The following is a 12,916-nucleotide window of genomic DNA, read 5'->3' as shown; positions in this document are numbered from 1 at the left end:
GATACACACATACAAATACACACATGTACACACACACCCAGACACCCCCACACACGGACACACACCCCCACCCACAGACACACATACACCCCCACCCACACACAGATACCCCCCCACCCCCACACACAGAGACAACAGACACAGATACCCACCCACAGAGACACAACACAGACACAGATACCCACCCACAGAGACACACAGATACCCAGAGACACAGATACCCACCCGCACCCACACCCACCCAGAGACACACACCCACACCCACCCACAGAGACACACACCCACACCCACCCACACACACCGACACTGAGACTCACACTCAGATATACACACCCCCACACACACGCAGAGATATATACACACACCCCCACACATGCAGAGATATACACACACCCCCCCACACCCACGCAGACACACACCCCCACATGCCGCACTCTGGCTGGGCACAAAATAATCGAGCCACCACAAAAGCCTTGTAGATTCAAACAGCAACTCTATTCCTGAACTCTCACCGGCACTCTACATGCACATTCTGGGAAAATCCCCACACTCCACTGGGCTCTGCATCCCAAATACTCTCTGAATCCCATGAGAACTCAATGGGAACTCATGGAGCGGGCGCCTGAGGCAGCAGGATACGCCCTATTCCCAGCAGGATCCACCCTGGTCCTTGAGCAGGGTTACGTTTCTCAAACATTCATGCAAAGTCACTGCAAATGACCTGGGTCCAAGGCAAGCCCATTTCCACAATGGAGAGTCCTCCTTCTAAGCAACATTGGGTAGACTGGGAAGGAAATTGCCATGTGTCATTCCTACTTGGCTATGGCTCTCAGCACCCACACCCACGCCGACACAGATATACATACCCACACACAGATACACACCCACACACGCGCACACACACAGATACACACCCACACACGCGCGCACACACAGATACACACCCACACACGCGCACACACGCAGACACACACGCACACAGACGCGCACACACACACGCACACAGACACAGCTATATACACACACACACACGGCTATAGATATATTACACACACACACACACACGGCTATAGATATATTACACACACACACACACACACACGGCTATACATATATTACACACACACACACACGGCTATACATATATTACACACACACACACACGGCTATACATATATTACACACACACACACACGGCTATACATATATTACACACACACACACACACACGGCTATACATATATTACACACACACACACACACACACGGCTATACATATATTACACACACACACACACGGCTATACATATATTACACACACACACACACACGGCTATACATATATTACACACACACACACACACGGCTATACATATATTACACACACACACACACACACACACGGCTATACATATATTACACACACACACACACACACACGGCTATACATATATTACACACACACACACACACGGCTATACATATATTACACACACACACACACACACACACGGCTATACATATATTACACACACACACACACACACACGGCTATACATATATTACACACACACACACACGGCTATACATATATTACACACACACACACACACGGCTATACATATATTACACACACACACACACACGGCTATAGATATATTACACACACACACACACACGGCTATTGATATATTACACACACACACACACACACACGGCTATAGATATATTACACAACACACACACACACACACGGCTATAGATATATTACACACACACACACACACACGGCTATAGATATATTACACACACACACACACGGCTATAGATATATTACACACACACACACACACGGCTATAGATATATTACACACACACACACACGGCTATAGATATATTACACACACACACACACACGGCTATAGATATATTACACACACACACACACACGGCTATAGATATATTACACACACACACACACACACGGCTATAGATATATTACACACACACACACACACACACGGCTATAGATATATTACACACACACACACACACACACGGCTATAGATATATTACACACACACACACACACGGCTATAGATATATTACACACACACACACGGCTATAGATATATTACACACACACACACACACGGCTATAGATATATTACACACACACACACACACACACGGCTATAGATATATTACACACACACACACACACACGGCTATAGATATATTACACACACACACACACACACGGCTATAGATATATTACACACACACACACACGGCTATAGATTACACACACACACACACGGCTATAGATATATTACACACACACACGGCTATAGATTACACACACACACACACACACGGCTATAGATTACACACACACACACACGGCTATAGATATATTACACACACACACACACACGGCTATAGATATATTACACACACACACACGGCTATAGATTACACACACACACACACGGCTATAGATTACACACACACACACGGCTATAGATTACACACACACACACGGCTATAGATTACACACACACACACACGGCTATAGATTACACACACACACACACGGCTATAGATTACACACACACACACACGGCTATAGATTACACACACACACACACGGCTATAGATTACACACACACACACGGCTATAGATTACACACACACACACACGGCTATAGATTACACACACACACACACGGATATAGATTACACACACACACACACGGATATAGATTACACACACACACACACGGATATAGATTACACACACACACACACGGATATAGATTACACACACACACACACGGATATAGATTACACACACACACACACACGGATATAGATTACACACACACACACACGGATATAGATTACACATTCACACACACGGATATAGATTACACATTCACACACACGGATATAGATTACACATACAGATATAGATTACACATACACAGATATATATATATTACACATACACAGATATATATATATTACACATACACATACAGATATATATATATTACACATACACATACAGATATATATATATTACACATACACAGATATATATATATATTACACATACACAGATATATATATATTTTTATTAAACTACTGTAAGCATACACACACAGGACTCAAATGTAAAAAGCATTTTACTGACCAGCTACCTACCTGGCAGTCACATCACTTTGAGGAATGGACAATAAATGTCCATCATTATTCACTCATGAATGATATGAAAACGTCAACACACATATACTTACTTGTGACATTGCTAGAGCTCAAATTTGAATTGTTATCAGCCAGAAAGGTACAAACATGCAGGATTCAATGATGACAAAGAAGAAAAGTCCGTCCCTTTCCCAAAGGAACTTTTACTTTTGCATTTCTTCAATAAAATCGTGTCTACCGTTTGCAAAAGCAGGTACTTGAGCCATACCACCTGGATTTGAATTCTAGCTCTATTTCTTGGACCCTATCCAAGTTACTTAATCTTTCTGTGCCTTGATTTTTATTATTTGAAAACTGGAGAAGTAATCATCACTATCTTACAGGGTATTTTTTGACACTTACTGGATATATGTAAGTGTACTTGGAACATAAAAGTCACTCAATAAATATAAATTGTTGCTGTTATCACTACCAACATTGACAGAAATGCTTATCCAGTGTGGAATCCACTAATGGAAGGTTCCTCCGTGTTTTAGAATATAACTTTTAGGACTATTTAGGGAATGTTCTATTTTTACATTCATCCAAGAAAGGTGAAGCTCAGACATTGTTGCCACAGGCCTTATCAAAGCAGCTGAACCAGATTTAAACTCATGTGACACTATGATGTGACTCTTATTTTCAATGTGCCATTAATAAATTAATGTTTACAAAATAGAAGGAATAAGGAGGAAAAGGGAATTGAGTGCTGGAGGTAGGAGAAGAATCAAAGGCAGGAAGTAAAATGAATGAATAGAAAGATGGGAAGGAGAATAAGAAGGCAGGTAAGACCACACTAATTCTATGATCATTTATAAAATGCCTTAAAGCAAAATAATGAAAATGATAACTGATATTTGTACAGCCTTACCACATCCTAGGCCTAGAAATGTATCCACTTACTCCTTTTATTTACTTATTTATTTTTAATTTTTTAGTTGTAGTTATTTATTTCTGTGTGGTGCTGAGGACTGAACCCAGGGCCTCACCCATGCTAGGTGAGCGCTCTACTATTGAGCCACAACCCCAGCCCCCACTTACTCCTTTTAAATAATTCTTGCAGTTCTTATCAGTATCTCCCTTTGGCAAATAATGGGAGGGGGAGACACTAAGATAAAGATACTTGCTCACAGTTACCAAGAAAAATGGCAGAACCAGCTAAGCAGAATCACAATGCTGTGAGTAAAACACTGACTTCCCTTGTGACTGAAATAACTCAGGGAACTGAAATATCCAAGAACCACTCACTTGAATAGTAAAAAACAAATACACTCAAATAAAACAAATACAAAAATCAAAACACCCAAATTACAGGGAAAAGAACATACATGCACGTACACATGCAAATACTTCTTGGACTCAAACTTATGGAACTATTGTTACATGCTATTTCACTGTTTTTTTAATTATAATTTAGCTAGTACCAACAGTCTCCATCTTATGGGATTCATGGGCTTTTCTGACAAACGTTCTAAAAGAAAATTTTAAATTTAAGTTTTCTGCCGCAGCCCGGCTGGCTGGGCAAAATAACCAAGGGTGTGACGAACAACTTGTGTATATTGATACAGCAGAAGTAGGAGCCGTTTATTGTAGGACAGGAGCGATATTTATACATTCCACACAGCTTATCTAATTAACATAAACTCGATACAGCAGTTAACCAATAAGGAATCTCCACACTTAATGGCTCCCTGGTGTAACTTCACAAACCACTCCCTCTGGCATTTTGCCAGGAGCCATCCAGACTTGTTTACAGACTAATAATTCTCAAATTGATTTGAAATTTCAGAAGCTACAGGTTACTGGGTTTGATTGTAAATATTTAAACTCAGTAGCGAATAAAGCTGATAAATATTACAAGCCAAAATATTGACAGAAAGTCAGGGCTCAACATTTTAAAGTTCAATAGCATATGAGGAACTATAAAAAGTTTCTCTATATTGTTTAATTACTGAAGTACCATGTGCACACGCACAGAGCGATGCTACAGTATAACCGCACAAGGGATAAAGGCAGAGTAAAAGTTTCATTGTGCTCCAAACTCTTCCCTAACTGAAAACTGAAATTAAATGTTTAAGGGTGAAGGAGTTAATGATTTAAGACATTTTAGAATAAACAGAAAATGCTGTTTCAGTCACTGATTAATCTTCACAATTTTCAAAGATTTTTGAGCTTCAAAACTGATTTAATGCTACAATTGAATATAATTTTCTAGCGATTTAATAATCAGCTTACATACACTTAAGATGCTACAGGATATTTAAAATTATATACAAATACACTTCCAAAGATACTAAAAGTAACAATAATATTCTTTGAAGCCTATTGTCTGAGAAGCAGAAATTTAGGCCCATATGAAAGATTGTTCGAGATTCAGATCCCTTGAGGTCCAGCCAACCTAATACTGTAGAAGACAAAAGACACCAAGGAACTTACAACAAGGCCTTATTATCCAAAGGTGACATCTATTGTGTAAACATACCAACACACAGAAGGAGGGAACTCCACTATACACCTCCTCCCAGTCCCAATTCCAACGATTTTCAGAATTAAAAACAGGGACTTGCAGGTAAATAGATGGAGAATATAATGTTCAGTGAAGTAAGTCAGTCCCCAAAAACCAAAGGACGAATGTTTTGATATGAAGAGGTTCACTGGTAATGGCAATAGGGGGGTGAGCATGGGAGGAATGGAGGAACTTTAGACAGGGCAACGGAGAGAGAGGGGAAGGGAAGGGGCAAGAGGGTAGGAATGATGGTGGAGTGAGTTAGACATCACCACCCTAAGTACATGTATGAATGGTGTGATAATACTTTGTGTAAATCAGTGACTCGAAAAATTGTCTTATGTATAATATGAAGTGAATTGCATTGTGCTGTCACATATACAAATTAGAATGAATAATTTTTTTAAAAAAAAAAGAACACATGGCCAGCCAGGGAAGCCAGTCAAGCACACCCCTAAGAGCCAAACACCCTCTTCATTTAAGGCATTGGTATCTAGGATTTGAAGCAACTGAAAATCTACCTTCCACTTATCAGCTTAGGTCAGCTAAGGTCCAGGTCGTCGTGAGCTGGGCACTGTGCTCATAGCATAAAGTAGAAGAGACACATGTCTGTGTGAGGAAGCTCTTTAGGTGGAACTTTAAGGCCTTTTACATTTAGGCACCAGAACTTCAGCTTTATGAAAAAATAACACTAATTAACTAAACTCTACACAAAACTTAGAATTGACTTAAACAATTTTCTACATCAAGTATAAAAAGAAATAATCAAATCTATGAAATGAAACAAAATTCAGAATAAGCTATATACTAAAAACTAACGTAAATCTGAAATATTCATCTATAATTCCCAAATTCAACTTTTATTTTTATAGGTAGCCTCACTACTCTATTACTAATATTTTTTAAAAGTCTGCAAATGTGAGTTAAAAAATAAATTTATGGTAAAATGTTGAATTTATTTTTTGGTTTGGGTTTCCACTGAGATTTCACTGGAAAAATAAGAGAATATGTAGAATCTATCGCTAATGGACTAAACGGCCAAAGATACTTGTGGTTTCAAAAACTAAAAAGGGACACTAATAAATTGGCACAAAATAAGTTACTACCAATGCAATACTAAGAAAAAAACTCACCTTGCAAAGGCAGAATCTTTACCCCAAATTCTTCAAGACATCCAAGGGCCCGGATAAGGTCTAGTTCCTCTTGAATGGCAGCAGGCTTATCTGTTATCAGCTGTAAGCAGCACCTGTGAGAAATTAGATTTTTAAAAAGAAGCATGTTCTGCCAAATTATCTTTCCATATTTAACATGAGACCAGACATATTTATCATGAATCTATGACATTGCAGATATTTATTCAGCTAGATGCTTTGTTATTTTTCATAATTCTTGTAGTAAGCCCATGAGAAAGGCAAGTATCATGGCATAAAGCATTCTAATTCCATTTAGTGCTATTTTACTGATGAATACAAAAGTAATGATTACATTAGAAAGGACTGTTTTTTAAAGACAGAATTAAGATAATTTTTAATTTCCCTTTTAGAAAAAACAATTCAGTCTCAATGTGGTTTTCCAAAAGCAACTACAGAAATATTTACTGCACAAAACCTTTTTCTGATTAAAAAAAAAATGAAGCAATCAATTGATAATACTGACATATTAGCAAATTACTTGTCTTTGTAATTTAAGAACACATTAAGCCTATCAAGTTTGGGGGTTTTTTTGTTTTGTTTTAATTTTTTTTGAAATAGGGATCTCACTTTCTTGCCCAGGCCGGTCTTGACCCTGAGGCTCAAGCAACCCTCCCATCTCAGCCTCCTAAGTAGCTGAAACTACAAGCTCATGTCATCACACCTGGCATACAGAATATTTTAAACAGACTTTCAAAGTTCAGAGAAAGTGTATTATTTCTTCATTTTTTATTTAATGAACAAGCTTATTCTCTAAAGATATATAGAGAGGAATACAGAGTTGGCAAATCAGAGGTCATGTTCTAAGGACCAATAACTGCTGAAACCACAGACCCAGGTGCCAGTATCTAGATGCCATATGCCTGAGTGATACAAACAGGCCTAGCTTGTTCTTGCAAACCTATAGGATTTAAATCAGTTGAACACCCATTTATACTCCCAAGTCACTATAGAAAGTCTGATTTCTTTGTAGTTTTTATATACACTTCAAATGTAATTTCCTCTGAATCCTGGAATTCTAAGATGTGAAAGTTTATACTACAGATAGGCCCATACTTTCTCAAGAGGTAGTATTATAAACAATTTCCACAGACTGCTGTTTTAAAGAAAACGTACCAAATTGGGAATTAATAAATCCTATAAAAGTCACACAATGGAATATTCTAACTATCAAAAAATAACTCAAACTTACACCAAAAAAAACCCAATCAATAAATGGGCTAAGAAACTGAGAAGACACTTTACAGAAGAAATACAATCAATCAGCAAATATTTGAAAAAATGTTCAACATCTCTAGCAATTAAGAGAAATTTTAATCACAAGTACTCTAAGATATCACGTCACTCCATTCAGAATGGTAATCATCAAGAATACAAACAACAATAAACGTTGGCAAGGATGTGGGGGGAAGGTACCCTCATACACTGCTAGTGGGACTGCAAATTGGTGCAACCACTCTGGAAAGAAGTATGGAGATTCCTCAGAAAAACTGGAATGCAACCACCATTAGATCCAGTTATCCCACTCCTTGGTTTATTCCCAAAGGATTTACAACCAGCATATTATATTGACACAGCCACATCAATGTCTATAGCAGCTCAATTCACAATATCTAAATTATGGAACCAACATAGGTGCCCTTCAAGAAATGCATGGAAAATGTGTTATATATACACAATGGAATATTATCCTTAAAGAAGAATGAAATTATGACATTTGCCAGTAAATGGAGAGAGCTGGAGAATAGCATGCTAAGCAAAATAAGTCAACCTCAAGGAACCAAAGTCTGAATGTTTTATCTGATATGCAAATGCTAGTTGACAATAAGGGGGTGGAGCTAGGGAAGAACAGACTTATTATGGATTAGAAGGGAGTGAAGGGAAGGCAAGAGGTTTGGGGTAGGAAAGAGAATGAACCTAACATTATTCTATGTGCATATATGATTACCCAACCAATTTAATTTTAAATTATGTACAATCAGAAGAATGAAAAGTTATACTCCCTTTATGTGTCAAAAATGCATTCTACTGACATAATTTAGACAAATTTTTAAAAGAACTACAATAAACTTATATGTACTTATATCTAAAAAACATTCAAGATAGAACATAAGTGATAAAAAAAGATAAAAAGGTGTTTGTTATTTTTAATAAGGAGGGATTTCATTTATTTAATTGATTTCTTTTTTTAAGTACACAATAGCTGAATGCATTATAATTCTTATACATATAGAGCAATTTTTCATATCTTTGTATATAAAGTAGGTTCATGCCAATTCATCTTTATACTTGTACTTTTTTTGCATTACTATCTTTATTACACATACATACCACAATTTTTCATCTCTTTGTATATAAAGTAGGATGATACCCAAATCGTGTCTTTAGTTCATTGTGAGCTTTGCCGTCTTTCTCCCTGTCTGTCCTTAACCTCTTTAGCCATGATGATAATTATAATAGCAAAAATATAGTAATAGAACATTATATAAGCATTTTAGAAGAAACTGGGTGCTTTCATAAATAACATTTCTAAGTAACTAAACATTTTAACTGATCATAAAAGCCTGAAATTTCATGCACAAATATTTTATGTACATATTTTATGGATATGTGATGTTGTAATACTTGTATACTAAAGTTTATTAGTTATTAAAGTGAAAAAGCTTTAAATATTTTGGTAAGTTATGTAAGTTTTATATTTAAGTAAAACATGAAGAGTATGAAATGATCATAAAAAAGATATGTGTTATAGTTTAGATATGAGGTGCCTCCAAAAAAAGCTCATGAGAGAGAACTCAAGAAAGTTCACAGGTGAAATTTGGTTTGAGAGCCTTAATCTAATTTGGTTTTGAGAGCCTTAATTCAGCAGATATGGATTAACTATGTGTTAAGTAAAGGCAGATAGCATATGGCTAGAGAAGGCAGGTCACTTGTGGCGTGCATTCAGTGGGTGTATATGTGGGCCCTGGTGAGCAGAGCTCTCTGCTTCCTGTGGGCATGATCTGATCTGCTTTCCTCTGCCATGCCCTCCTGCTTCCCGGGACCAGAGCGACAGAGCTGGCCATCTGCAGACTAAGACCTCTGAAACTGAGGTCCCAAACAAACTTCCTCTCCTCTACATTATTCTTACCTGGTCTTTTGGTCACAATGATGCAAGAGATGACTAAAACAGACTGTATGAATAGGAAAAACTTGTTATTTAAGAAAGAGGATGATGTTCAATAAAATATTTTGAAAGATAAAGAAACTAATTTTAACAATAACTGAGGAAAATTTAGAGGAAACAGAATGAGGAGAAAAATGTTCCCATTCATATCCTTCTTATATTGTTTGGATATTTACTGCTTTCTCAATAAGAAGCTAGTTAACAAGACTACTAGATAAGAATGTACTGGCCGTGATGGGGTTGTGGCTCAGTGGTAGAGCACTTGCCTACCTTTTCTCGAGTTCCTTTGTTTGACCAAAGAAACAAATACTCATGGAGGACGTGAGAAAGCCAAGTCCTCAGAAAAACTGCTAATTGAACTAAAAGCAATTTTAAAATGTGTTTGTAGAAAGGAATGAAAATCAATTTAGCTTTAAGCAAGATGGAACAGTCTAAAAAAGGAGATCAAAGAAAAACAAAACAGACTCAGACTTCCAAGATATGAATTAGATGAGAAGTACGTAGTAGTAATAGGACTAGATACAACAACAGAGAAAACAGCTGGTGGTAAGAACATCAGGAAATTGGTCAGATGGCAGGAAAAAGGATGCCACTTTTCAGCTCCTGCAGCATTGAAGAAGTAAGATCAATGTTATGGTTTGGTCATGGTTTCAGTGTCCCTCAAGGGTTCAGATGTTGGGAGCTTAGTCCCTAGTATGGTGGTGGTAATATTTCTTTAAGAATTGGGGACTAGTGAGAAGTTCTAAGACTGGCCCAGTCCCCTTGATCTGGCTTCCCATGGGTTCCTCCCTCTCCCACCTCTCCTTGCCTTTGTGATGCCATCTGCCAAGTGGTGATGTAGTAAGGCCCCCCCCCAAAGACAAACCCTTTATGGTTCAAACTTTCAGCATCCAAAACTATGAGCTAAATAAACACCTCATCTTTGTAAATATTTAATCTCAGGTTATTTCATTTTAATAATGAAAAATGGACTAATAGAAATATTTTTGAAGCTTTTATCATAAAGTGATATATTTTTTCATCAGTATTTATTAGTCTTTTAATTTCATCAAAATTAACTGTAAAAACTAATTTCAAATCATGAATAAATTCTTTCAGGGAAAATCAGTTCAATTTTGAGTAACTAAAAATTTAGACTCTTCTATTTAAATAAGAGGATTAAACTAATAAGAGAGGCCAAGAGAGGAACTGAATTTATATTCTAGATATTTCTACTTCGAAGGAACTTTTGAACTTTATCATCTAATCAGGTCTCTTGTCTCTAAACAGATCAAATACTGTGCAAAATCCTAGGAATTTTCAGAACTTTAATTTATATGCCATCACATGAATCTCTTCCAACAAAAGAAAAATATAGACTTATAATCAGCACAAATGACCTAACAAAAAACAGGCTGGAGATACTGGGTCAAGATGAAGTAAATAGATATTCATAATTCATTAGTTTTCATTTTTTACTGAAGCAATAAATAACTGTACTTTTATAAAGACATAAAGAATCAAGTCACGGTGGAGTTTATGCATTGTGACTTGCCCCTCTCTTATGAAAAAACAGGTGTTCGACCTGGCCAGATCCATGCAGCTGTCGCTAAGATTGGTGGATGAGTTGAAGTACTCTCTGCTGGCAGCCAAAACCAAGTCAACACTTTTCTCGTAACTGACCCTGTACTGGATTTTTCCTTTCTGGGCCACACTGGCTGCAGGATTTACTGACCAAGCACTGCAGTGCATCATTTGACCAGCTAGGTAGATGTTCTCAAGGCGACTGGAGCACAGAAGGCTTTCTGTAAATATCTGGGAAGGAAAAAACACAGGAATTAGTGATAGACAAGGCAGACTCATTTTTAACAAAATGAAGGCTCTGAAATCCAAATGAAACAAAAAACACATTCAACCACATCCGCTGGTTGTGTAACACTGTAGAGGTACAAAATAACAATAAATTATATCCTTCAAAACCGGCTAATTTCACTTGAATAAAAAAAATTCACCTTTTAGAAAGATGAAAGAATAATTTCACTGAACCAAAACAAAAGCATATAATTTTAAGGTGTTAGAAGCATTCAAAGTTCATATTCATTAAAAAGAGCATCTAGTAGATATACTCCCCTACCCTTAACCAGGGCCCTTCTGTTAAACTATAATCACTTCAATTTTTAAAAGGAAGTCTTTGAATATGATATACATAACTTATAATTGGTTAAACCATCTGAATTCAGTCTCGCAAACTAAACAGACAAGCTACAAGTGTTATATTTAACCTAGTCATTAAAATTATGATATACCACATAGCAGATTTTTTTCAACCTGCATATTAAAAAAATATTTCAAGCTGAACGCAGTGGCACACGCCTATAATGCCAGCAGTTCAGGAAGCCAAGACAGAGGATCACGACTTCAAAGCCAGCCTCAGCAAAAAGTGAGGTGCTAAGCAACTCAGACCCTGTCTCTAAATAAAATACAAAATAGTGCTGGGGATGTGGCTCAGTGGTTGAGTACCCCTGAGTTCACTCCTTGGAACTCCACCACCCGAAAAAATACTTCAATAAAAAGACACTGATAGAAAGTGTTCATGCAAATATCATATTCTAGGAGGCAACTAACAGTATCAATTAACAAAAGTAATAAATTAATTGAGCTTACATACATACTATATAAAGTATTAACGTGATCCTTTTAAAGCCTACACTAATGATGTGATCTATAGGGCTGGGGTTGTGGCTCAGTGGCAGAGCACTTGCGAGGCATTGGGTTCGATTCTCAGCACCACATAAAAATAAACAAAGTAAGATATTGTGCCCATGT

General features: G+C 37.2%; 1 protein-coding gene across 1 annotated transcript in view; it reads right to left on the bottom strand.

Moving 5' to 3' along the window:
* LOC143387302 (NBAS subunit of NRZ tethering complex-like) overlaps positions 1–12,916 on the bottom strand; it is a 254,702-nt gene that overhangs the window by 138,291 nt on the left and 103,495 nt on the right. The window contains 2 exon segments of the mRNA XM_077108062.1: positions 6,889–7,001; positions 11,676–11,905. Of these exon segments, the coding sequence (XP_076964177.1) occupies positions 6,889–7,001; positions 11,676–11,905 (343 nt within the window).

This window comes from Callospermophilus lateralis, unplaced genomic scaffold (genome assembly GCF_048772815.1).
Source record: "Callospermophilus lateralis isolate mCalLat2 unplaced genomic scaffold, mCalLat2.hap1 Scaffold_127, whole genome shotgun sequence".
NCBI lineage: Eukaryota > Metazoa > Chordata > Mammalia > Rodentia > Sciuridae > Callospermophilus > Callospermophilus lateralis.
The sequence above is the reverse complement of the archived record's forward strand: the minus strand, read 5'-3'. Positions and strand labels throughout refer to the sequence as shown.